This window comes from Paramormyrops kingsleyae, chromosome 2, assembly GCF_048594095.1.
Source record: "Paramormyrops kingsleyae isolate MSU_618 chromosome 2, PKINGS_0.4, whole genome shotgun sequence".
Taxonomy (NCBI): Eukaryota; Metazoa; Chordata; class Actinopteri; order Osteoglossiformes; family Mormyridae; genus Paramormyrops; species Paramormyrops kingsleyae.
In genome coordinates, this window is record NC_132798.1 from 9,289,120 (window position 1) to 9,315,968 (window position 26,849).

Sequence of the window (26,849 nt, forward strand, 5' to 3'; positions counted from 1 at the left end):
GGCTGGCTGCCATTGGTTTTAGGGACGATTGAAAGGCTCCGGGTACAGCAGAAGTGTTGTGCGTGTTTTTCCCATGCCGGTAAAAATGCTCAAGGTATTGGGTATTCTCTATTTATTAGCGCCAGAGGTGGAAAGTTCAGATCCAGGAATTACAAATACAGACCAAGGTTTGGTTTCAACTAACCAGTATAAAGAGTCAGCTGGTTGGTTGAAACGAAACCTTGGTCGGATTTGCACTTTCTGGACCTGAACTTTCCACCTTTGATGAGCACAAATTACAGTTTATTATTCTTGGCTTTTGCGCTGTGTGAGACAGGGAGTCTTGGGATCTCTCAGGGAGGGGAAAGTCACATAGCAAAGCCATTCAGTTTCCTTTGCCTATTTTAAACTGTTTTCTCTGAAGTGAGAAGGGATCCAAGTCATTCAACCTCGTCGCTCCATTTATAGATCCTCTACCTTGTTTTCCCATTCTTCCCCCTTTGTTGTCTGTCTTGTTAGTCTCCAAATCCCAGATGAGCTCCCCATCCTGTCCTTCCATCCCTCTGTCACATGGACCTGTTTCACATCCTTAGAAAATGTATGCTTCTAAATATCAAAAAAATATGCTCATGATTTCAGAAAATGTGTGTCAGACATCAGCCAAAGAAAATGGATAGAAACCCACCGCAGCCTACGCAGAGACTGTGGGGCTGTGTCCTAATTGGGTCTTGCAGTGTAGGGCTTTGGGAGCTGTTCTTGCTGTATTCTGGTCTCATCAGAAAAAGTCCAGAATGAAACGCTACAGTCAGACTGATTTAACTGGGTTTTGTAGCCTGTGGGGCCATTTTCGGTGGATCACTATGAGCTCGCATGCAGGTTTTCCAGGAAAGAAATAAACCTACATAGGAATCTCTTACCCGCTTGCCAAAGTATTGCTTAATGTCCTCTGCAGCAACTGTTCTGCTCCTTTGCGTCTCCTCTGCTGTTGAATGGAATATCAGGAATGGTAATCATATGATGCTAGACTATGCAGCAAAGCATATGACATCGAAATACTTTATTGGGCATATTTTTCAGTGTAACCGGCATCGCTGTGCCTCAAACTGCCTCATCTCCAAAACGACTCTCTCTGTCAGGCCCAGATTCTCTCCTGGGCTTCCCAGAATGCACCACAGTCGCCCCTGTTTCTGGGCCACCGTGTGTGTGCGTAGAGACAGCGGAAATGACCCCGATGGTTTCTATGCCAGCGTGTTATGCTTTCGCTGCCAGGTCTGCTTTCCGCTTTCTTTCCCCCCTCTTCTTTTCACGGTCACCTTGAATTTGCCATCATCTGGGCCCCCTCAGTGGAGGTTGTGTGATGTTATGCAGGGAGGGGTTTGAAGCCTTGCTGAGGATGAGAGAAGTGAGAAAACGGAAGCAAGTGTTAACTAGTTTACGTTCTGAAGTGTAAACGCCTCTAAGTCTGTACAATTCTTTGTGAGATATTAGTGCTGAATGCTCAGTCACCTTTAAGTAAGAAAAGAGTCTGTGCTTCATATAATGTATCTTTTTAGGTTTTTCCACAAAACATTGGGCACCTGTATGTGTGACTTATATGGCACCTTAATTTTCCCCTCTTTCTAAGAAACCGCTGTCAGACAGGTCCAGGTGATGACACCCGAAGGCTCATTCTTAGCCAGCTGATGTATGATCCATGATATTTTCCTCCAAGCAGCAGTTAAAACTGCAAGGGCTGCTTCAAGTGGAAGATATATTAGCGACCTGAATTCAGGCACTTGCACAATGGCAGCAATCACAGTCTCTGTGTTGCAGTGGGACTGGTGATGCTAGTCGGATACTCAGGAAGCGAAATCCATAAGTGCTTTGGGAAGGACTACTACAAAAACTAATAAAATTTTAATTGAACCTTAAGGGATGATTTTGGATCTCTGGTAGCACATAAGCCCAGTAGTACAGGGGGTCGGAGGGGACTTTGAATGAGCATTTCATAGAAAACAAAACTGTTTACTTTGCTGTTAGAAGGGGTCTCTGTATGAGAGATGCGTGTCCAATAAGGCCGAAGCCAAGACTGCAGTCAGACCCTCACAGGGCCTCTGGCTTCAGTCACCGCTTCTGTGCACTTGCAAGAAGCTAATTTGGGCTGGTTTGTGGCATGAAAATTATTCAGATTTTGGGAAATATTAGGTCATTGAAAGGATGTGGAGAGAGAGCCTGGAGGAATTCCAGCGTATTTTCAGATGCAGTCGGGGTCTCTTGCCCACCCAGCCTGACGGGAGAAGTATGTGCTGAGTGTGGGGGGCTGCGGCATCGAAGACCCGCATAATCTTACCGTCAATGTTCAGAAATCTGCTGTCTCTGAGCTCCAGATGCATTTGATCAAGTGAAATTCATTAAATTATCACCCGACCGCCTCCTTGCTTGCATATGCCAGTGGGCCTGTAATGGATATATATATGCAGAAATTGCCTGTAAGTGTATTTTACACTTTTTAGCTCCTAAATGAATGCAGGAATAAAGGTTATGTGTTTGGCTCTGTTGACGGAGCCTCCCTGGTCCCTCCGGACCCCAGACTCTCCTGATGCAGCATTCTTTGTCCTTTGTTGCTGAAGGTTTTTTTTAAGTGGATGGAGTCATTCTTCAGAAAGGCAGAGCAGTGTAGAGGACACCTTCTCCCCGGAGAGCACTTGAGTAGCCATGTTTTGGTAGGTCCGGGCAGCAGGAGGAGTTCAATTAAGAGTGAGCACTCCTCCAGACTTCCTGGTGTGTCTGCTGCATCCTGAACATGTACTGCCAACGTAGCATAGGTCCTCTGCGGTCACTGCGTTGGGTACATCTCCCTGCTCCTCGAAACGGTGACTCCTGTGGCTGCAACTCGGCTAAGCAATCAAAGGGGTAAGACGTATGTTTTGCGTAATTCTGAATGTCATGTAGTTGTTGGCCCAAGAGTAATTGATTCCAGAATCTCAGAAATAGTCGCCCTCCTGGGATTTCCACACACTACGCTATCTAGAGTTTAAGGCGATTGGGTGTGGTAGGCAAAACGCAACCAGTCAGGTGCTGTTCTGTGGCTGAAAGCACTATGTTAATGAGGGAGTTCAGAGAAGAAAAGAATGGGCAGACTCGTTAAAGCTAACGACAAGGCCAAAAATGCAAAAATACCAGCTCGGCGCAAAAATAACATTAGTGTGCAGAAAGGCATCTCAGAATGCACAAATCCTGAACTGGTTCTGGAGGCAAAGGTATATCAAATAAAGTGGTCTGTGAGTGTGTATCAATTACAATGAAATTAGTGTCTCAAAAATGTGCATGTTTTATGGACAACCTGTTGTCTTCTTTCATTCTATAGCTAGTGAGACCTCTGTTCATTGGAAGGGAATTTGTTTTTGATAACTCCCATGAATAAAGATGAAATTGCAGTACAACTCGGGCTGACGTTCATAAATATTCACAGGTTTATATAAATTATATTGGGAGTTTGGATCAGAAAAAAGGATGAAGGACAAACGGCAGCAGCTTAATGCCAAATCCTGAAGGTTAACTTTGGCAACAAAGATAAAACTGTAAAGATCATACCAAGTGCTGAGTCTGTAATGGCATATTTACTGAGTGATTTGTCTATAGTGACTGATTATTAAAGAGATCTTGATAATGGTCAAATGCTTTATCTGATCTGACTGCAGACTCTTGCTTCCTGCACCGTCGGAGTCCGGCTACGTGTGAATTTCCTGTAAGTGATGTCATGGATTGGGGTTTCAGTCACAGTACAGTGTGAGCAGCAGTACACCTCCCCATGCCGCCTCGGCCATTGTACTTGTCACAGAGATTCGGCTAGATATGAAGGCGTTGATGTCCTTCTCATAAAAGTGCAAATGTGGTACTTTAGAGGTGAGAATAATCTACAACGCTTCCCTGGTGGGAAACAAGATGCAGCATAACCATTTTATTGAAGAAGTTGAGACAAGTCTGCCACTCATGGCGATGAGTAGTGAAAAGGTGAAAATGTCTTCCAGCTTTTGTACATGTATTATTTGAGGCTAAATATAATTGAGTCAGGAGGCTGAGCCCACAGTTGCACTCAAGCTTGTTCATTGTGGGAGAATCACCCGATTCTGTCAAAGGGCGCTTGAGATTTGATTCTTCTGCCGTTTCCTCTGTGTGCTTCTTGACGGCTCTGGCTCCGGCTCCGGCTCTGGCTCCGGCTGGGAGGAGATCTTGGGTGGGTGCAGGAGGTGTCAGAGGAGTGCAGGACTGAATCGGAGCTCCTGGGCACGTTGCTCAGCTCCTTGTGATTTCTTAGGTGTTCCGTTCCTTGTTTTTTTGGTAAGTTGTTTTTGTCGGCGTAAGTCTTGCCCCATAGTAGTTAGCGGAGTGGTTGGGACGGGGTAGGGGATGACGTACAGCTGACCTCGTCGGTCTCCTCTGCCTTCCAGTAGGGGGTGGCACCCGGACGCAACACCCCTCTCAGTCTGCCTCAGCGTCCACCGAGGCGGGTCCAGGGGGTGCACATGAGGAGGCCGAGCCAGGGGACCCGGGCCCTGACTCACACCACAGGCAGCCCCGCAGCCAGAGCCGAGTGCGAGCTGGACGGCGAGACAGCAGAGGAAGAAGCAGCATCTGTGTCACCTGACCTGCAGGCATGGTAACGTGTGCAAGTAGCAGGGTCACACTCGTGTGTGTGTGTGTGTGTGTGTGTGTGTGTGTAAGATGCGTACACGCATAGCACTGTTTCTATGTGTGGATTGTTCTGTGTGTGTGTTCGTGTATGTGCTCTTGTGGGGGCATGTGAGCGTGTGTGTGTGCACATGTGTTTGCATGGGCGTGTGTTTGTTGTGCTCTCTCACACGCAGGCTCTCCCTCTCTGACACGTAGTCTCTCCCTCTCTCACACGCAGGTTCTCTCTCTCTCTCTGACACGCAGGTTCTCTCTCTCTCTCTGACACGCAGGTTCTCTCTCTCTCTCTGACACGCAGGTTCTCTCTCTCTCTCTCTGACACGCAGGCTCTCTCTCCGACACGCATGTTCTCTCTCTCTCTCACACGCACCCTCGCAGTGGGTGAGGCAGAGCCCAGCTGGGGGTGAAGCCCTGTTCCGACTCCCCAAAGGAGGTTTTGCCTCTGATGGATGGTCCTGCCCTCTGAGCTGACAGTGCACACATGATTAAAGCGGGTGTGGGGGGGTGCTTGTCATTAATCTTCCCTAACGAGCACACTTCCCGTGTGCTCCAGACGGATGGGGCTGACCCTGAGTCCCGCACGGAGTGCACTCTCTCTAACAGCTTTGACACAAGAGGATCCAGACTCCGCATGCTGGCCTCCCTAAAGTTCGCTCCAGTCACCATGCTGACCTTGCCCATTTGGCTTCCTGTCTGGATTTCTCTCACCCGTAGCTTTGTATAGAAATCCTCTTCTACTCAGCTCTGAGTTTTCCAGAGCATTCTAACTAGGCCAGCCTTTATCACTACAGCCCCCTCTATAACTAAACCCTCAGATCTAAGTCCTCGGTTTAAGTTCCCACCTGAAGCACAGGATACCAGGCCCCAGACCGTGAACAAAACCATTATCCCAGCATGCACTCTGCGTCCATCCATGCTCCAGAAGGACATTGCACCAATGCCGGAGCTTCTGCTGTCCATGTGACTATTGAGCGCACTGCCCAGCTTATCTGCGTCCGAAGGACCCCATTGAAATCCAGTTACCGCACTCATGGTCATTATCCAGTGTCACCCAGAATAACCAGGGATTGGGGTCAGGGCACTGTCTGCTGCTTACTGGTGCTGATGAGTTACATTTTCAGTTATTAATTTAGCAGCTGCTCTTTTCCAAAGTCAGCCTGGAACATTACTGGGGAGTTTAACAAGTTAACAGCACAGATGCATGTGTGCCAGTGCTGTGGCATGGTAGGCTGATTTACGTCTGAGTTACGTGTTCGCGTATTAAGTCAGAGCCGCAGTCTCCAGGCTGCCTTGTATTGAATCATTCGTCACTGTAATATAGGCCACTGCGTTTCTCACAAACTGCGTTTATGTGGCACCTAAATGAGTCTCCATGATGATGAGGGAATTTTTAAGAGTGCAGCGTTGTGGGGAAACGTGAGGAATGCTGTCGGATAGAAGTTAGTCTGCCGCACAGAGTAGTAAGAAGCAGAAGGTCGTTATCAGTTCCATCTATTTTCCATTCCCGCTTATCCAGTAGGGGGTCACGGCGAGGCCACGCTCGCAGGAACCCTGCAGGCCGTTTGGAGACGACTGTCCGCCTAACTGCGTGACTTCGGGATGCGGGAGCAGGACCTGGAGGAATTCAACACCGGTGCAGGGAGGGGATGCAGTTTGGTGATGATGTGTGTTTGTGCGTCCGTGCTTCCTGCCTTAAAGCCGTTTCTCCGCCTGCCCCCAACCCAGAGGTCCATCCGGTCTTTTGCAAATGACGACCGCCATGTCATGGCCAAGCATTCAGCCATCTACCCATCGTCGGAGGTTCTGGAGGCCGTGCAGACGCTGGTGTCCACCGTCGAGTGTGCCCTGAAGCAGGTGTCCGACTGGATGGATGGCCTGGACCGGGGGGACGCCCCACCCGCAGACTCTGGGGAGAGCAGCACTACGTAAGGCCCCCCCCCCGACGGTGTCGGGAATACCCCCGTCTCCCTGGCTTTAACCTGTAATTGGATGGGAAGGAATTAAGCCTGGCAAATGTGTACTGTGGAGTCTCAATGGGATCTGCCCCCCTCCTGGCAGCAGCGGCTGGATTTTTAGCTCATAATACTGTAATATGTAACATTAAACTCAGAAGAGTTTAATGTTACTCACACTAGCTAGGAAGTATGACCCACCCAATTATATTTTGTTATAAACTGGCCTGACTGTATCACCCCTTAACGACTGTCCTGCTGATTTATGTTAAGTGTTCTCATACCTTCCTTGAATGGAGACCAGGTAACTTGAATACAATGCAATTAAAAATGTGTTCCTCGAATGAAGACCTTATGTGGTATTTTGCAGGTAACTTATGTTAGATTGCCTGCATTTCTCCACTTTTTAGTTTTACTATCTGTTTTTTTTTCAAGCAATCGTCATATTTTACAAGGCTATTTCAGCACTGAGAGGAGATTTAATTTTAACCGGACAGCAGCGGACATTGTTTATGGCTGTAGGTCCCGTTGGCTCAGTGGTTTATGGTCTGTCTTCCGAAACAGGGAGCAGAGCAGCAGGATTCTCTGCGGGGTGACGCGGGTTGGACTGCTGGCCAAGGGGCTTCTCATCAGGAACGACATAGAGCTGGAGCTGGTGCTGATGTGTCGTGAAAAGCCCACAGAGAGCTTGCTGCACAGGGTCTCTGACAACCTGCCTCTCCAGATCCAGGTTGGTGTCAGCAAAGTTAGGGTTGGCTATGACCTTGATACTCCTTGACTGTGTGTGTGTGTGTGTGTGTGTGTGTGTGTACACATAAATGCCATCCAGAGGGCATATTCTTCCTGGAGGTTGGATGGTCGTAATCCCCGCCATGCATTTCTTTGGCAGAGCCTGACAGAAGACCAGTACGAGGTGGACTGCTGCGTCCCAGAAGCCTGTGTCCGTGTGCTGAGGTCCTGGGAACCTCGGCTCACCCTGAAGGTCACCCTCACGTCGGCACAGATGAGAGACGGTCAGCACCAGGATGAAGGTACCATCCGTGCCACCTTCTCCCTTTAGAAGCTGAATCCCAGGACTTTCCCATTCCCAAGTCCAGCAAAATGTGTGTATGGATGAAAAATTTGCGGGGAAAACTGCATAATAAAACTAATAAATCTGCATGTGGTTTTATGGAATCTGCCAAGAATTGTCAGACACAAAATGCAATTTCAAAGACCTTGCGTCGTATTGGTGTAAATTCAGACACGCTTACTGCAGCTTACTTTATAAGACAAAGATTGGCCAGTGTGTGTTGGTCAGTTTTTTATTTTTTTACGATTAAACTGCTTACTTGAATACATAACCTGCCTGATTGTATAGCCCATTAAATGGGCCTAATGTGTGGGGAGAGTATCTGAGTGCCTGGTTAAGATGCATCCCGCCCGCCCGCCCGCGCGCCGTGACAGGAACCGCTCAGTGACAGCCCGCCTGTCCTGCTTCTCCAGCAGAGAACGTCGAGCTGGAGGATCCGCCTGATTTGCTGGACCAGCAGAGGTGTCTGCTTGCTCTGGCAGCCCTGCGACACGCCAAGTGGTTCCAGGTTAGATGGCTTTTCTTTGCCTCACCGTTCCCTGTCTCGCCCGAGGGTCGCTCTTCTGACGCCAAGGGTGCGGTGTGCTCTGTTCAGGTCGCCGGTTCAGTGGGTAGTCTTTCTGGGTAGAGTGCTTGCAATACGTGATGGTTCTTCAGCACTATTTAAGCTGCTTGACCTTCGATTGACCTTCAAACTGTCTTTGAGGAAAACTTCAAAGACGTAGCATTAAATATGTACTGTAATTCTTATTTGTTTCTTCACCTTTTGTACGGTTCACCTTTTGTACTGTTCCTTTCACCTTCAGTTTGTCTACACAAATGGGCTGTTGGTTACAGAGTCTAATGATACTGTAAGAAAGAAAGTGCATTGGTCCAAGTAGGCTTGAGCTGTCATTTCACCTCTGGCCCTCTCTACGTCGTTTGTCCCTCCCCAGGCCAGAGTCACCGGGCTCCAGTCTTGCCTTATCGTGCTCCGGATTCTCAGAGACCTCTGCAACAGGGTCACTGCCTGGGAGCCCCTGAAAGGATGGGTGGGTGGAACCTGTTTCCTGCTGTCTCTGCCAGATGGGAGATGCGTGGTCTGTTGCTGGATTGGCCTGAATAAATTGACTGCTCGTCAATATGTTGCAGCCCCTGGAATTGATTTGTGAGAAAGCCATAGCCACGTGCAGCCGGCCCTTGGGCGCTGGAGAGGCTCTGCGGAGAGTCGTGGAGTGTGTGGCCTCTGGAATCCTTCTCCCGGGTATGTGATGGGATACAATATGTGACGGCTGCACACGTGGCTGCTGCCTGAAGTGCATTATGAGGGAAGTGTAGCACGACGCAACCTTTGGCTGGCTGGTAGCCAAAATAGGACGTAATTTGAGACCCATTCAAGTGTCCCTCGAAGTGATCTTTAAGATCAAGGGTTTTTCTCAATACCAAGAATGTGAAGATTGTACTTGTGGTCTTCACAAGACCAGTTTTGCTAGCTTGCCTCCCAAGGACGAACTTGGGGCTCAATGAATCGAGGGATTGGTCTCGTTCGGCGAGGATGCAACCAATGTACCCTTGATATTTGGGGCGGGGCAAGAACGACATCCAGGTATTTTTACCATCCTCTGTACTTCTGTCCTTGAGTCCTGGAACTGGTCTTTGGCAATGGAAGATGATTTAAAATGGGTACATGAGAACACAAGTACGGTGAAATATGCATTTTGAGAAAAACCCTAAGTCTGCCTTGTTCTTGCATTTCTGCTCCAGCCCAACAGGCTGCCATCATCTAGAAGAGTTTGCATCTTAACGAAAATGTTGTTCAATGGCTGCCATTTGTTTAGCTTGCGTTTTGGCCAAATGTGTGGGTGATTGAGTGTCAGTGATACAAACTGGCAGATTAGGTATCCCAAAAATTTGAGGATTAAGATTTCAAAGCTTGATGTCAATTAATATTCCTTTGTTGGGGAGTGAGCATTAGGTGTTTTTGTGTATGCTATGCTACCCCTGATTAAAAATGATATAGCCCTTCCCTAGTCTGAATCACTGAAGTGATGACTATAGTTCAGGGATATTCAAATCACGGTCCTCAAGGTCCGAGCCCTGCTGATTTTCCAGCCTTCCTTTACCTGTGGGTCTGGTGTGAAGCCTCTGTGGCCAATTAGAGTCAGTAATCATTAAACTAACTACCTGGGAGAACTGAAAACAAGGCCTGGATTTGGAATCGAGGTCCAGATTTGAAAAGCTCAGCTATAGTTAATGAGTCGTCTGTGTATCTTGATGGATGATTGTTTCGATGGACTTCCAAGGTGGACCAGGACTGCACGACCCCTGCGAGAAGGAGCCGACGGACGTGCTGTCAGACATGACGGCCGAGCAGGCCGAGGCTCTCACCTGCAGCGCCCAGGTAAGGAGAGCATTCACGTGTGCTGTGATCTGGTGTTGCCCAACCATGCACTATACCTGGGTTTAGGAGGCACACAGAATGTCATGTGGTATTGAGTATTGAATCGACTGTGCAGCCCGCTGGAATCTCAAGGTTGTCTTAAGTCAAGAAACATCCTCACTCATGTAAATGAACTTGCCAACAGTACAGCTGAGAGACATGCGCCAAAATGCATGGGTCCAAGTGACCTTCAGCTGAAGGTGTCGCTAAGTAATCACTGTGGAAAATTCTATACACATGATAGCCCCCTGGAGATGTGTCTACGCTGCTGCGTCCGTGTGAGTGCACCTTAGCTTATTTACCCCCTTCGCTCTTCATCTGTATGTTTCCACAGCTGAGATCATATCAGGCAGGGTGGGGCTGGTTGCTAAGTAAACTCTGTGAGAGCTCCCGGTAATTGTGTGGGGCTGCCTTGTTTACTGCAGGGATCTCATTTCTGCGCAGCCCCCCAGCTTTGCTCTTGATTGCACATGTGTTCACAAGAGAGAGGTGTGGTAGCTGTCAGCCCCAGTTCCCGCAGCAGTCTTTCCCATTTACACTTTCATTCAGCTGCTCAGAAGATACATGTATCCATTCTACTGGAACAAATCAAGTAAAATGCCTTACTTATTTAGAGCAGAGCCCCTTGCAGGATTTCAGTCCGAAGCCCACTGGACTTAGACCATAGATGAGTCCCAGGCTGATTGCCTCAATCTATGCTAATTCCCAGCACGCCTTGCGACTGCTGGCCTTTGGGCGAATCCACAAGTTACTGGAGATGGACCCGCTGCCCTCAAGCAGACCCTTGCAGAAGCACCCGGGTCTGGATAAAGAAGGTGTGTGTGTGTGTTTATGTGAGGGGTCCAAATGTCCCCACAATGTGATAAAAACCTGCTAGTATGATGTTGTGGGGACCCTTTTTTCAGTCCCCACAAAGGGAAAATTCAATCTTTATAAAAATCTCTGACTGCAATCAAAAAACTAAACTTGTATTTTGTTTGGTTACTTATGGTTAAGGTTAGGGCTGGGTAGGGGTTACGGTCGTCGTTGGGATTAGGGTTTTGCGAACATGCAAATGCTCCTTCGCAGTCAGTCATTCCTTTGCGGCTTTTTGCCCTGTCCAGGACCGGGACTGAAGAGACCCCATGAGGATGGATCCATGGACGACAGAGACCTGCTCAAGAAGATGAAGTGCAACCTAAAGAAGTGTAAGAAGCTCTGTGGCCTCCAGTGGGTTGGTGTGGCTCCTAATTCCAAGCCTAATCATTTGGTCAATGAAGCCCCAGAGATCCAGACACCTTGACACCTAATGTATCTCCCCTAAAATGGGTCATCCTTCTTCATAGTTCTGTATATAATAATGCAAGCATCCACCCATCTTATAGCCACTTACTTTTGTTTGGTTCATGGGAATGATAACAATAATGTTAATATATTATAAACGAGATGTTTTGAGGTACAGGGCAAGAGAAAAACAGCCAGATTCATTTATTCTATTTTCCTTGACTTTAAGGGTCTTGGTAAAACATTATCTTAGTTTTTTTTTTTTTTTTGTTGTTGTATCATCCTGCCCCAAATCTGTGAGCAAAGCACTGCAGATACGCCAGTGTGTGTCACGTTATAGTTTGATGCACTGCGCCATTTCCAGCACGGTAGCTTTTTCATTTTTCTGCATCTGTTTTGCAAGCTAATTGTCCGCTAGCAATAAAATCTGTAACGGCAGATTATTTATCGCATTTTTTTTGTGGGTCTCTGGGCGTTCCTGCCGTGCCCGGGGTCCTTGGGCCGCCCAGGCAGGATGCGTCTGATGAGCTCTGTCTTAATTATGTGCGATGAAGACATTTAGTAAGCAGCGATCTGCCATTATCCCGACACTGGTTTAATGAGCTCTTTTGTCAAATAAAATAGCTGAAAGGCGGTTAGTCGCAGTCGAGGACTTGAGGAATGTGAAGGAAACACTGTGTTTGGCCGGTATTCAGCTAAACCTTTTGCCAGCTGTCATCCGAGAGGAAATGACCCCACTCACTAGTAGGTTTGTGTCTCGCCCTCCAGTTCTTGACAATAAAGCAATAGACACCAACCAGCCAATGAACGCCCTGATGCGACTGAACCAAATTCAGCCCGGCCTGCAGTACAAGCTGCTCTCCCAGTCCGGCCCAGTCCATGCCCCGGTCTTCACCATGTCCGTCGATGTGGACGGCACCGTCTACGAAGCCTCAGGGTCCTCCAAGAAGGTGGCGAAGCTGCGAGTGGCAGTGAAGGTACTAATAGGGTCAACAGGAACTGAAAGGTCAAATGGTGAGATTTCAGTGTCCTGAATTGTCTTGTGGGAGGCTAGATGTTCAGCATTATGGACTTCAGAATGGTGCTCTGCAGACGGGTGGCTTCTGACCTGAATATGCATAGATTACAAAATCCAAATTGCACCTTTTTAAAATGAATTTTAGCAAAGATAATCTCAGGTCCTGCTCCCTACCGGATTTGGGGCTCGTTCAGGTCAGAAAGTGGCTTTGGTTTCCTGGGTTTTCGCCTGTTCTTTGTAATCCAGCTGTCCTGTGTCAGACACATGGTGTTGGGTGAAACCACAGCAGATGTATTCTGACCTGATTTCTGTATAGCAGCCCTCAAGCAGCACCCAGCTGTGTCATCACTGGGGTGTCCACGGTTATATTTGCAGTTTTTCAAACAAGGAAATGACATTTTTCTGAATTTATGGAATTCTGGGGGGGTTTTTTTCCCCTATTGAGAGATGAAGAATTTTCACTGGCACGAACTGTTCAGGTTCTGCAGGCAATGGGATACCCGACCGGCTTTGCTACTGACCTGGACCCCCTGAGCGCTGACGAGAAGTCGGACGGCGAGGGCAAGACTGACGCCACGTCTCCCTACCCCAGCAATAACCGCTCTGGCTCCTTCACGGACAGCTCGAACACGCTGGAGGTAACCAAACGCAGCCCCCGCCTGGGATTAGCGGCTCACATCGCGCACGCTTGAATTTTTAACCGCGTGCTCAGCATTGCCTTGACCCCCTGCCAGGCATTCCCGAATCTCGCAGATCCACTGGGGAAATGCTAACTCCTTATTACCAGTTCTTTTTCTGTGGGATTTTTTTGTTTGCATAGATGTAATCCAGGAATTAGACAGACTTTGACAGTGCGTATTGTACATAAAATTCCTGCCGTACCTCGGGGAGCATAATCCTCAGAAAAACACCTATCTGCCAGCAGCCTTGGCTCACTGGCTGCAGCCACTACATAGAGGCCCAATTATTATGTTGCTCCTTTGCATCAAGAACTTAATGGAACTTTTTTATACACTTTTTTTCCAACTATATAATTTACTACTGTGTTGGATAAACAGGCTATTGAACTGACAGTCTGCATAGTGATTGTACGTAGATCATTTTATTATGAGAAATGGAAAAGCAAAGATTTTTTTTTTTCCTCGCAGACTGACGTCTTGTACCATTCAGGGGTGCTTTTGCACACAGTTATGATATTTTTCATCTCTGATAAGTGTTTACGTTTTCAAACAGCCATCACTGGTAAGTGTTCTAACAGACTTAGCCCGAGGCTTTTTCCCCGGATCCCGTAAATCTTTCTCCAGAAGCTCAGTAAACTGTGCAGCTTGTACAGCAGGATGCAGGTCATCTTCAACCAGGCACATGCTCTGTCGCTGGCAGGTCCGAACTCAGGGTCCCATCCTGACGTCCAGCGGGAAGAACCCCATCATGGAGCTGAATGAGAAGCGACGGGGGCTCAAGTATGATTTGATATCGGAGAGCGGGGGCAGCCATGATAAGCGCTTTGTCATGGAGGTGAGTTGCAGTAACTTAGGCAGGTAAAGATGCACCTTTCCTGCAGTTTGGACAAGTAACTGTTGTATGCTTTGCACATATTTATATACACATTGCCTTGCAAAAGTATTGAACCCCAGATTCGCCTGAATTACAAATAATGCATGTACATCTCGCAGTAAATTTTCAAAGGCGGAATCTATTATGTCTCGCCAAATCTTTTAAAGAAAATCAAAAACTGCCAGTTGCATAAATAATCAATTAATCTTTACTGCAATAACAGCTGTAAGTATTTTGGGGTAAGTAGCTATCAGCTTTTTATCCTCTTCAGGAGTGATTTTTGTTCATGGCAGACTTGGTTGAATATCGTTTGTTAACTGTAATTTTGAATGAAAGCCACAGGTTTCTTAGGGATTTAGATCGGGGGTCTGTTTCCCAAAAGCTCCTGTTACCAACTTACATAATTGGACTCATTCAGCTGCATGGTTCTAACTATGTCGGTTGCTACCGTAATGCTTTTGGGAAACGCACCCCTGGACTTTAAGTGGCCCTTTCAGAACATTCAGCTTTTTGTTTTTTAATCGCTCCTGTATTACTTTGACCTTGTGCTTAGGATCGTTGTCTTGCTTTAATGAAGTTTTTCCCCGAGCTTCAGTTTTTTGCTGATTGAAGCACGTTTTCTCGTAATATCTTCCTGTGTTTTTCTCCATCCATTCTCCCTTCGATTTTGACAAATTGCTCAGTTCCTGAAGATGAAAAGCATCCCCCATAGCATGATGCTGCCGCCACACCTCACTGTAAGGATAGTGTTCATTGAGGCGTGGGCTGTGTCACGTTTGCATGACACATAGTGCTTTGAATTTTGGCCAAAACACAGACACACACACTGTATATAGCCTGGCAGTTGAGTTTAGGCTCAACTCTCTGCCCTGTCTGCCCCCCTCCCTGTCTGGCCCAGGTGGAGGTGGACGGCCAGAGGTTCCGAGGAGCTGGGCCCAATAAGAAGGTGGCGAAGGCCAGTGCCGCCCTGGCCGCCCTGGAGAAGCTGTTCTCGGGGCCCAACGCCTTCGCCAACAGGAAAAAGAAGGTGCTCCCCCAGGTGTGTCAGTCGCTGGCGCCCACTGACCACTCCCCAGGGATCATTACCCCCCCCCCCCCCACACCGTAAGGCAAAGCAGTCATACCCTGGACCTCAGAGCCACGGATTATGCTTTTCATTGTAGCTCTATATTAGCATAATTACTTGTATGGAAAGTCAACTCACCTTGTTCCCCAGCTGTCAGTCAGGTTGTAATTAATATCTATATCAAATCCTTTGGGGACAGCCACTCCTGCATTAAAGGAGATTCTCAGTTGAATGTACTGTATAATGAACAGGAATAGATAACTGTATTCTAGGAAAAGCCTTTATTGTGTTATAACCTTTAACCTGTGTTCTGGTCGGCACTAATTTCTCAGAAGTTACTACACATACAGGCGAGGAACGTGCCCTGCCCCTGTGCGATTCTGTATTATCATAATTCCATGCAGAAGCCAAACCGCTAACATCCTGAAGGAATATTCATAAGCACCTGTCTTCTGTGAAGGTTCACCTGCGTGAACGGGGTAGCATTCTGTCCGAGAGCGTTAGGCTGAGCCGACGACGGGCCTTTGTGGCAGAAGTCCGCGCTACTCGCCAGACCCGTCACACGTTTGAGGTGTGTGTTTCACCCTAGGCAAAGGGAACCCCCGTTGCCACAATAATGTCTGCTGCTGCCCAGGCAAGCAGGGGCCAGGCCAGGGGGGCGCTGGCGAGAGGCGCTCTGCTGAGCACGGCCGCCGCCCCAGGATACATCGCCGCAGGTACGTCTGCTTATGTCCTGAGGATTACATCATGTAGCTTTTTGGGGGCTGCGTTTTGGTTCAAGGGGAATGCCATGGTTTAAAGAAAGGTAGCTTAATTAGCAAAAATGTAACATATTGTGTGTAAGTTTGAATAGCAGTAAGATGTTTCCTCGTGTGCCCACAGCGTATGGAGCTCCGTACGGATACAGCAGCGCTCCTGCAGTGCCGGCTTCTGCGTATGGTATGTACACACCCTACCTTCCCATTTCACCTCCACAGACACCCTATGGCAGTGTTTCCCAATCTGGTCCTCGGGGACACATAGACTCTTCATGTTTCCGGGAGTTGTTAGGGAGCAAAAATGTGGGCTGTCTGGCAGGGAGCAAAAATGTGGGCTGTCTGGCAGGGAGCTCGGAAGGAGCGAAAACATGGACTGTCTGTCAGTGGGTTCCCGAAGATTGGGAATTGGGATTGGGAAACATTGCCCTATGGGTCTATCACACAACCCCCCCTCCTCCCCCCCCCCCCCCCACAACAGTAGCCCAATATGTGATTTACAGACCAATCATCTCGTTCAACTGAAAATGGATCTCTGGGCTTTATGAGGCAATCATCCTCTCGATGACTCAATGAAAACACAGCGCAGCTAGAGAGAGAGCTGGAGCACAGTGCGAGCGTGTAGAGGATAGGATGCAGTGAGATGGCACTGCACGTCCCAGACAGAGGCGAGACGGTTCGGTAAACCCCATAAGGGGATTCTGAATGGGAGTGAATGTAAAGTACCCTATGGACATTTAAGACGGTCATTATTGCCATAAGGGCTGGTCCCACTATGCAGTGTCCCACGCCTGCCGCTAATGGCTTCTTAGTGAGTAACCGCAGTGCAGATTTTGCCGAGAACTTCTGCCTTGTTTTGCCTCCCTGTGATTTTTCAGCAAGCTTGTGGGACGACAGGCCAGTCAGACACATACCTGACACCAAAGCCACAAGGTGACTTAATACATATTCAGCTACACAAAGTAGGAAATCCAACCTTCCCAGAAGCAGTATGCAGATTCTGCCGATTTCTGTGCTAGGATCTAATTTTAAATAGGCAAAAATTCAGCTGGAATCCACTCTTTTTTTGTTTGTTTGTTATCTGGCTTTTAATGCGAGAGGCGCATTGTGTAATCTGCTTGTTGGTCATCTGGTACATATCAGAGTACTGCACTTTGCATCAGATATTCACCCTGTCCCTCTCATTCTCACTGCCAGCTCTCACCTCTCCCTTTTTGTCGGTCCTCTCTTTCATGCTGTAGCACGTTCAGTGCCTCAGACACTGTGGTGGACGCGCCTCCTCCCCGGTGTTGCGGGCCGCTTATCTCTCCGGCTTCCCTCCCCCTGTAGGTCTGCCCAAAGGAATGGTCCTGCTGCCCGTGGTGAAAATGCCCACGTATCCCGTCCCCCACTACTCCTTCTTTTAGTGGGGGGGCTCCACAAGGCAGTCTTTTTTTTTTTTTTTTTTTTTATTTTGCCGTTTTCGTTTTTATTTTTTAAGGAAATTTTTTGTTTCCAGCCCAACACTGGAAGCTCCGGCCACATGTCCTGTAAGTCCAATGACCCATTTGTGTCTTTTTTTTTTTTATTTTATTTTTTTTTTTAAACACCTCCCTTGCAGTTTCACCAGCAGAGCGGCTGGTCCCACTTGCGTACTTGAAGGATTGTACTGTGAAATGTTACCTCGGACTTTGAGTGTACGTGAAACCAGCTCTGTATTTTATTTTATTTTTTTTTGTGTTTGGGGGGGGGGGGCAAATGTATATTTCATGTAATTTGGCAGGTACAGACTACAATGCTGTATAGAGTCACATGTATGAAGATTGGATGTATGCACCAGGAATAAATAATACAGTCTCTCTTTGAATTTACGGTTTGATTTCTAAGTTAAGGCCCATAGCGAAATGTACTGATGCGCTAGTAGGAATGTGCATAGCTTACAGTGGCCTAAAGGATTTGTGGTGCTTTGTACATTAAGTGGATGGTTGCGTACACGGGATTGGTGCTGGTGTGTACACAAGCTATTAATAAAGGTTTCGGAAACCTTGTCACGTGACCCTCAGTATTTTCTTATCCTGCTGCGTATTGTTAGGACGCCCTCTCCTCTTTCTGCGACAAAGCCCCATCCCAACGACCAGATCGCTATGCAGAACGTTTGCTAAACGTTCGCTTCACGCTGGCAGGATCACTAGTTGCTGCCGTCTCATTCGGATAAAGTTCCCTTACAGCTTTGCCAGAGTGACTCTGACTCCAGCATACATGCTGCCAGGCAAACAAATCCATGCATTTTTCGGAAATGAATTATTTTCTGACTGTCGTATTTGTGAATGGTCGCTAAACAAGGAGAAAGTGTATAATGGAGTGTGTTTCTCTTTCTGGTGATCCATAGCCCTCCTACCGTCCAAAAACACATGGTTTGGGTGAATGGGTGTCTCTCTGTCACCTGTACGGTGTGATTGTGTGTCAGAGTCTATCCTGTGATGGACTGGCATCCCTTCCAGGTTGTACTCCAGCCTTGTACCCAATCCTGCCTGGGGACAGGCCACAGAAATACTGTGACCTTGCAATATGGATGGATATTGTAAATTGCTATATATATACCTGTATATAATGTCACACTGTTATTCTTTATGTTTTATTAATTCCCCATGACCCTGGGATGGATGGATGGGTGGGTAGATGGATGGATGGATTTCAGCTAAACCATAGGATTTACTGTGTCATCCCAGTGCTATAGTGTCTTAAATGCTTTTCTTGCTTTTAGCCGACAGCTAAAAATGATGATGAAACGGTTTTCCACCCTCCGAGTGTAACCGACGTACTTCTCAATAGATCCCCGCAGCCCGTGTGTCAGCACCAGTCTGAGGTCCTGATGGTTCACTGAAGCAGAACAGGGCTACAAGGTGTGAATAAGAGGAACATTCAGGGACAGCTTCCTAAGGACAGCAGAAGAGTGTCTTTAATACCAGGGATTTGTATGGAATTTGTTGAATAGACTGGCGTGAACTTTGATGAGCAGAGTCTGTCTTATTATGCAGACATCAGATGCCTGTGTACAGCAACAGCAATTACATCAGCGTTTTCTCCCTAACTTAAGGAGCAGGAACGTTGCTGCTCTTATTCATCCCAGAGCCAAACATTATGTATGGATAGTGCAGGACTGGGAGTGACAAGCTGGGCTCTGTGGAGTTTGAATGGGTTGAGAGAACCTGGGCTTCCAGCGTAGGGTGAGTCCTGCCCCATGCCTTATGGGAAAGGTCCTGTTTCATAGGATCTCAGACTGGTTTCTCAGTTTTTCTTGCATAGAAAAGAATGTTTCTTAAACTTCAAAGAAATCCATGGATAAGTGCTGTGAATGGCACTCCCACAATGCAATGCCTGATGATGTATGTTGCAGGCGTTAAGAAATAATTGAATGTTCTTCGAATTCAAAGATTCGGCAAACATAATGTCTGTCGTGGGGCTGCCTTGATGGCATACTCCGTGGAGTCTCTGGAATTTATGGAATGTGTGAAAGGATGATGGAAGCTGGGAGGCAGGTTGTACGTTAAAAGCGGCACAGGAAGTGCTAAAGTACTCTGTGTTTTCCTTATGTTGTTTGTATGTGGTGGCACATACACCCTTGTGCAAATTAATTGAAATGAATTCAGCACAGCAGCATTTCAATAATATGACCTCCTCAGTTTCTTAGCAACATTTGGATGCAATTTGGCATGGAATCCAACATCCAGTGAGACCCTCCAGTCCCTGCCAGGCGCACAGGGGATACCTGGGGGCTTCATACTGTAACTGTCTCACTCCATTCACCACCATTATCACATGTAAAACGATAGAAAATCAGAGGGACTTGGACATTTTGTGTAATCCTAGCTCGTCTCGATGTTATATGATGATAATCTAGGTTCAGTGTTGGACGTGTATTCACCTGATCTTGTGGTATCCTGGGTGTCATGCTAAGTTGTTGGCTATTTTTTTTTTCGCTGTCTGGTGTCGTGGTTCACAGGTATCGTTGTCTTGCACCTTCAGGTTCGGTTCAAATCCTGTTTCCATTTTGTGTGGGTGGAGTTAGCATGTTCTCTCTGTGCACAGTTGGGATAACTGGCATGTCTGTATAGCCGGTAGTGCATGCATGTGCTCTGTGAAGGGCTGGCATCCCATCCAGGGTGTACCCCAGCCCTGTGCCCTGTGAAGGGCTGGCATCCCATCCAGGGTGTACCCCAGCCCTGTGCCCTGTGAAGGGCTGGCATCCCATCCAGGGTGTACCCCAGCCCTGTGCCCTGTGAAGGGCTGGCATCCCATCCAGGGTGTACCCCAGCCCTGTGCCCTGTGCTGCCTGGAATAGGCTCCAGGACCCACAACCTGTAACCTTTACCAGGAGAAGCAGTTAGATGACTGGGTGATAAACATAACATAAAAGATATATTTGACAAACCATGCAATATATAAATCCATGATCACATTTGGTTTTTGAGAGCCTTGTGTTGATTTAGAGCCTTCATCTCTCGGCCATGACATTTTGTAGGCTTCATATTTGAAATCTTTATGAGGCTGAGCAGCGGCTAATGCACTTTTGCGCCCTCTAGTGCACTGATGGGAGCCTCTGCAGCTGCCGCACTCCGGCCCAATTCGGAAAACTGCCCTGACAGCTTCTGGCACTAATTGGTCAGGCTTATTTTCTGTTTGGCTCTCTGGTTGGAGCCATGGTGCAGGATTGTGGGGCTGGATGTGTTAGGATATCAGAGGTCACCCACTTCTCTTTGTTCACATCGCTCCCCCAGCCCCCAGCCCCCTGCTACTCCGCTCCCCGCTCAGCATATTTATGCTATTGTTTGTGTGGTGTAAGATGACACCCCCCCCCCCACCCCCCCCGAGCATCAGGCACCATGCTTTAGGGAAGTATTGTCTTCCTCTGAGACCATAAATAAACCAGACATCTTAAGTCTCCTGTGACGGTAGACGGGGCTTTGTGAACAATCACTTTTGGTTTGAGGTCGAAGAGGAAGATTCACATGAAGGATAAAAGGGCTAAAGTTCAGGAATTGGTGAGGAATTCCTGTTTCTTGGGTCAGCCTGTGTCGTATCTTGGAAAGATCTGCCTCCTGCAGAACTTACCCATGTGACTCTGTGTACCAGAGTAAACAGCCACGTTGTTTGTGTGCTTGGTGTCAGGCTCCTGTCAGAGAGAGAGGCCACGTTCTCGCTCTCGTCTGCCTCGTTTTTTCCCGTCGCGTGCGGACGCAGCCCTGTCCTCAGGAATGGCGCCCATCTCGCAGCTTCTCGTTAAATAAATAAAGAGAGACCGCTGTGTGCAGATGAATGATTGATGACGAATTAAGGAGCCGTGAGCAACGGAGAATCCACCAGCCCTGTTTGATCTGCAGGGACGGTTAATGGCCCATTCCTTCTCCGGAGACTTTACCAGCCGTCCTGCAGGATCCACGAGCTGCTCCTTTCATTTCCTCGGGCCACAGCACAGACAGCAGGTGTCTGACTCCCGCACCCGGCGCTCACCCACACACTCTCCCGTCTGCCTGGCCGCTCTTTGGACCGGGGGCAGATCTTCAAGCAGACAGGTCGGCTCGAACAGTCTGCGCGTGATGGACCGGCTCTGACCCTTTCCTGGCTTATTCCTCACCGGGAAACTTCATTTTCAGCTCCCCTTCAGAACCAAAGAGGGAAACCAGAGGATAATTGGCCACTTCACACGCAACGTTCTGCAGCGTGCTGGATTGGAATACCCCAGCTGAATAGCATAGCGACCAAAGTCTATTTATAATCCCATGCTTGTAGATATCACAATGTCAGCATGGAGAGCTTCTCTTCCTCAGCATCCACATCTGATTGTGGCCAGGTGGCCATCATATCCTCTGTAAAGCAAAGGCGCATGCTGCCCTTTCCTATCTGTCATCTCTGTTCCTGCCGCAAGACAGGAACCCGGAGTATTACTGAAGCCATCACCTAAACTCAATACACAAATTCTGATTCTGACAACTAAAGCGTCTTCATACCCTGTAATTACACTGACACCATCACTGGTTTAGTTCATTTATAGCCATAGTTCATGACTTGTCGATCAACTGTAATTCCTTTGCTTATTGTATGCGCCTGGCCTTTATACATGTAAACATAAACACATGCAGCCATCTTCCAGTCACTTATCCTTCACACTCGCAGACGGGGTGAAGATGGGAGTCAAACCTCTGTCCTGTAAGGGTACTGAGCCATCACGCCGCCCCTTTTCTGAAGAACGAGATGTACGACCGAAGGTACTGTAGTAATCAGCTCAGGCTCAACACAAGAAACCTGCAACATTTTGGCCACGTGCCCTCGTGTTTACAGACGTACGACGAAGACGCAGACACATCTGCACGCTCACAGACACGCCTGGATGGGTCTGCTGCAGCTTCACTGACCAGCAGCGAGTCCCAACACTATTACTGATTACTCCTGTGCGGAACGGGAAGCCTCGAATCGTTCATGGGACAAATACCAACATGGAGCCTTTTAATTATTTATCTGTTAGCCTGCAAAATGCCCTAGAAACCAAGAAAGAGGACTTTGCCTCTCTTCTAATTACAGAATAAAAAGCAATCAAGCATACATGTCAACTATGTGAATTATTGTATTCAGTGCTAAGATATTTTTGAAAACATCCTTCAGATATTTTGATAATGATTTATTTATTTTTGTCAGTCAGTCAGCAATCAGTCTTCTGGGAGTTTAATGTATGTAATACAATCTCCTTGGTTTTGCTTCTCAGAATGGCAAGGTTATGACATTGTCAGAGCTGTATCGAACTAGACCGAGCCCGGAATATGCAAGAAGTGGAATACAGGAAGCGGAATAGCAGAGAAGCAAGCCGCAACCTTATGCAACCCTGGTGCAGAGTTGCACTGTGGACACAGAGCTGCATGACAAAGAGCTAAAAACAACTGAGGTGGAGGAGAAGTTTGGGACAAAGCATTCTTTTGGTAACGGAAGCTGAAACGCCCTCCCCTCATCCTCAGGGGTGAGAGCTGGTGGTGTTTCTGCAAGGTTTAATGTGCTTTGACTTAGGCTTAGGTCTAGGTTTAGGATTAGGGTTAGGGTTAGGTTTAGGATTAGGGTTGTGATGACCTCTATGTGCCACTTGCTGAGCTTGCAGATGTTATGGCCTCCTCTGGAGAACATGGATCAAACACGAAGGCTAGTGCTAACACCAGGAACCAAATGGCTGATATGGAACGGATGTTAATCATATGGGGTAGTCAAATGGCTCAAAATTTTGATCTTACTAACACTGAATATAACCTGTGTTTTTTTTAAATAAAATGATGAAAATACCAAAATCTAATATACAATCCATTGAGACTAATGTATGGCCATAAACACTAGCTAGCAATTAATTTGTATTTGGTGAGCCGTACTCTCACGTTCACTTTCCCGCAAAGATTTGTTCTTTTCGTTCTTCCGCTTGCCCTCAGAATTACGACGTGAATGCTGCTTTCCTCCCTGACTATGAGCAATAAGAGTCAGTGAGGCATGTAAGGGCGTGCTGTAAGCAAGCAAATGATTGGCTGGAAATTAAACCCCCGACTGAATGTATACGCCTATAGTGAAAGACTGAACGAGAGCACCAAAGGAATGAACGAGTTGGTGAGTGTGTCGGTGAACAAGACTCAGATTGTCTACCGAACGAGAGCCTTACCTCGGTCGTGACTGTTATACACCATCTACAGTACTGGTGTAGTATATATAGCCTACATGTGCATTGGCTTCACATATGCCACAGCGTTGCCAACTCTCACACATCTGGCGTGACACTCACGCTTTCTGACGCTCACGCAAGAAATCTTGCAGCAATCTATATTATTCCATCATAAACCTAAAATTAGCTGCGTCAAAAGAGTTGGCGCAGTTTGCAAACCCTACAGACTATTTACTAGGTAATACAACTCTTACATATAAGCCCTATGTAAGTGCATGTGCAGACTTGTCTCAAAATACTGAATTTATTTTTAGAGATGCAACATTTTCTGGAGTTAAAAAACGAATTTAACTCCCTAACCCTAAATAATAGGCTTTTGCTACATATCGGAATATTAGTCTTTGAGATCTATATTGTGCAAAGAGGAAGTGCCATTGGACGAGTTGGTGAACCAATCAGAACATATCTTTTAGGTGCACTGAATCAAATGAAGTGTCTTTTCTCCCATCACTGATAAATGTAATACTCTTGTTAAGCTGGTGTAACGCCCTCTAGCTGCAGATGCCGCTGATGTTACAAACCTAAACATTTTAAATCGTTCAAAATATGAACATCCGACTAGTAGCTACTAATACATTGGGGCTCTGTCGTGTAAGAAAAATGCCTCTATAGAAAATCTATGCTATTAAAAGCACCCCAAGTAACTTATTTCCACAGGTATAAAAATTGACAATGATCTCTAAAAAATACTGATCATGTTCTGTGTATAAACATGGGCGCAATTTTTTTCTGTTTTCCTTAAGTGATGTGTTGCCTGTTGTCACTTTTGGTTCGTTTTTATTGTCACTTTGTGAATGTGGAGGATGCAGTGAACTGTATGACATTCATACCATGTGTCTGTCCTCATTTCCAAATGAAAGGGTGGGTTTGCTTGCAGATTCTCTAGAGAGGAATCCACGGTTCTTCTGAAGACGGTGCACTCAAGGTTGTAGAAAAGTCAAATACCTAATTTGCTGGCTTAATTAAAATAAATCACGTTTTCTAGGGATTGAGAAAAGATAAGGAGATTTGGTTCTATGATGACCAGATTTTCAGACTTTACTTGAAAATCTTGATGCATTACTAGTTTTTTTTCAGCATTTAAATTTGAAGGATATTTAGTGTGGTATTTGTGCACTGGAGTATATTTATCTAAAAGGTAAAAACCTACTGGGAAAAACCTACTCTTTTATATTAGAAAATGAATAGGATGCCCTTTGTATGTGGCTTGAGGCTTGGTGTAGTAGATAAGTGGTTATGAAAGATGTTCACCATCCAGCCAGGAGGCAGGTGATGTCCTGCAGATGTGTATTTTGCTCCTCACCCATTGATAAAGGTTCTGTGAAAAAAACAACAGTGCTGACTGAAATCTGAGCAGGTTCCATTAGCGTTTTCCCTAATTCACTTCTAAGATCACAGCAGTAAAGAGACTCAAAGCCTACAATCGATGCTTTAAGACAAACATACCACCTCAAGAGCTGTCAGTCTCCATTAGATGGGCACCAAGCAATGGGGTTGAGACCTGAGCTGGGGTTTTGTTGATATTCCACACACTGAGACAGAACACGGCAAGGAACAACTGTGCCCCCTGCTGGTGGGAAGGGGAGTACGTCGATCAAAAGTCCTTTAAAACGTGCAGTCGTCCCATGCTGTTAAATAATAGATGACCTGCTGGGAAGGAAGGTTTCTTGTAAGACAGCATGACCAGAGGCTAGTGTTTCCCCCTAATGCTACTACCGTTAATCTGTTTACTCAGACTGTGTGGCTATCAGGCGATCAAAAAAGCCATGTGTTACTTCCCAGTAGGCAAGTCGGCATAGGTGTCAGGTGGCAAGTCTCATGGTATCAGCCCATGTTGCCATCTGATGGCTTGTCATGCATCCAAACCCAGCAAAGTGATGACGTGCTGCACCGCCACCCAGCCCACAAGCTTCACAGAACTGTAAGGTGTTCTTTCTGTTGTTGTTATCATCCATCTCACTATTTTGACTGCAGCTTGGTTGCCTCAGAGTCATGCTGAATCTGTCCAGGCCACAGAACACATTGGGAATGTCAAAGGAGTGATACGGAAAATTAACGCGACAGTGTGAGAAGCAGCACTCCGTAACAGAGACAAAATAGATGTTATCGCAGCACAATGAAGAGCTTGTTAATCAAGCTGTTGTCTGTCTTAGATCCTAATAACTGTGAGCTGAACCCATTAGGCAGTCGTGTCTGCAATTAGTCCGTCTGTGCCAGCGCATATGTGCCACACAGTGAACTGTCCAATAAAAGTGAGAGTGGAAAAGCGCCCAGCGAGACTGGGAATGAAATAAACAGAGCAGAGCTGCTGGAAATGACACAGAAAATGCATCCCATTTCAGATTATTTAGTTATTTTTGCTCCCAGGATGCTGAAATGATACTTTTCTTAGCAATAAAACGGTGGGTGGAATCTGAAGGGGAAAAAATGCAGGCAGCCCCTCCCCCTACTGGCTCCTCTGGCCCCTGGTGACCTCACTGTTCTGAAGCCCCTTGGGGAAAGTGTGTCAGGGACCTGGTTATTCCACCATGTAGCCACCAGGTGTCAGCATTTCTCTTAATAGTTTTGTGGAAGTCACCCAAGGCAGCTTCCCTCAGGTAAACTAAAGAATGCCTGTGAAGAGCAGTGAGCACGTATGGGTAGGAATGTGCAACACTTGGACTGCACCAGGGTGTGCTAGCTATAACTCACACTGGAAAGGTCCCAGAGAAGACAGCAATAAATTAGCTGGAAGAGAACAATTCCAATAACTTACTGAAGGGTGAAACAGAGACTTGCCCTTCTAGGATAAAAAGTGCTACACTTATTGCCATCCCGTCAAAATTATGGTGCTTCATATATTTATATTTTCATCATTTATCACTCTTTTCTCTCATTACAGCAAGCAGGTTATAAATGATATAATGTAGGAGTGTAGCAAAAGTACTGAGGGGGTAAGAACCATTTCAGTATAAGCACAGGGAAGACGGACACACAACCAAAGCTGGGTCACACAAGGGCTGCGTCGGCCATTAATGCTTTCTGGCTTCACGTTTTCCTTGTGTTAATCATTACAGGACAGGTTATAAATATCTGTAACTATTTCTAACGTACCGAAGCACATTTAGTCATGCAAAGAAAGTTCGTAAAGTTTAGATCATGTAATTTTATGCACCTTGGTAGCACTATAAGCAGAACATCACCCAAGTCACCATTCCTTCCATTTATGTGGTGGACAGCATGGAAAATACATAGGGCTCACTTTGGTGCATGTAACTCCTGTGTATTCCATTGGCATTGTATATTCATGGAGTTACTGCCTGCAAAAAGACCCTGAAAATGAGTTATGGGCAGGATAGGGGGGAGGCGGGTTAAAAATAATTCTAGATGAAACA

The 26,849-nt window shown here is 46.8% G+C and overlaps 1 protein-coding gene across 6 annotated transcripts in view; it reads left to right on the top strand.

Moving 5' to 3' along the window:
* Positions 1-17,776, top strand: part of LOC111838866 (spermatid perinuclear RNA-binding protein-like) — a 32,453-nt gene extending 14,677 nt beyond the window's left edge. For 4 of the 6 annotated variants that reach the window (XM_023802263.2, XM_023802278.2, XM_023802288.2 and 1 more), the window contains 17 exons: positions 4,410-4,613; positions 6,376-6,575; positions 7,167-7,332; positions 7,492-7,633; positions 8,088-8,182; positions 8,610-8,705; positions 8,806-8,917; positions 9,957-10,054; positions 10,803-10,908; positions 11,197-11,280; positions 12,125-12,333; positions 12,854-13,012; positions 13,755-13,889; positions 14,827-14,967; positions 15,584-15,710; positions 15,877-15,933; positions 17,079-17,776. In XM_023802263.2, the coding sequence (XP_023658031.2) occupies positions 4,485-4,613; positions 6,376-6,575; positions 7,167-7,332; positions 7,492-7,633; positions 8,088-8,182; positions 8,610-8,705; positions 8,806-8,917; positions 9,957-10,054; positions 10,803-10,908; positions 11,197-11,280; positions 12,125-12,333; positions 12,854-13,012; positions 13,755-13,889; positions 14,827-14,967; positions 15,584-15,710; positions 15,877-15,933; positions 17,079-17,155 (2,133 nt within the window). In that variant the 5' untranslated portion in view covers positions 4,410-4,484 and the 3' untranslated portion in view covers positions 17,156-17,776. Of the gene's footprint in view, positions 1-4,174; positions 4,300-4,409; positions 4,619-6,375; positions 6,576-7,166; positions 7,333-7,491; positions 7,634-8,087; positions 8,183-8,609; positions 8,706-8,805; positions 8,918-9,956; positions 10,055-10,802; positions 10,909-11,196; positions 11,281-12,124; positions 12,334-12,853; positions 13,013-13,754; positions 13,890-14,826; positions 14,968-15,583; positions 15,711-15,876; positions 15,934-17,078 lie in introns of those variants that run through there. The other 2 variants (XM_072705023.1, XM_023802308.2) reach the window with 2 other exon arrangements.
* The last annotated feature ends 9,073 nt before the right edge of the window (positions 17,777-26,849 follow it).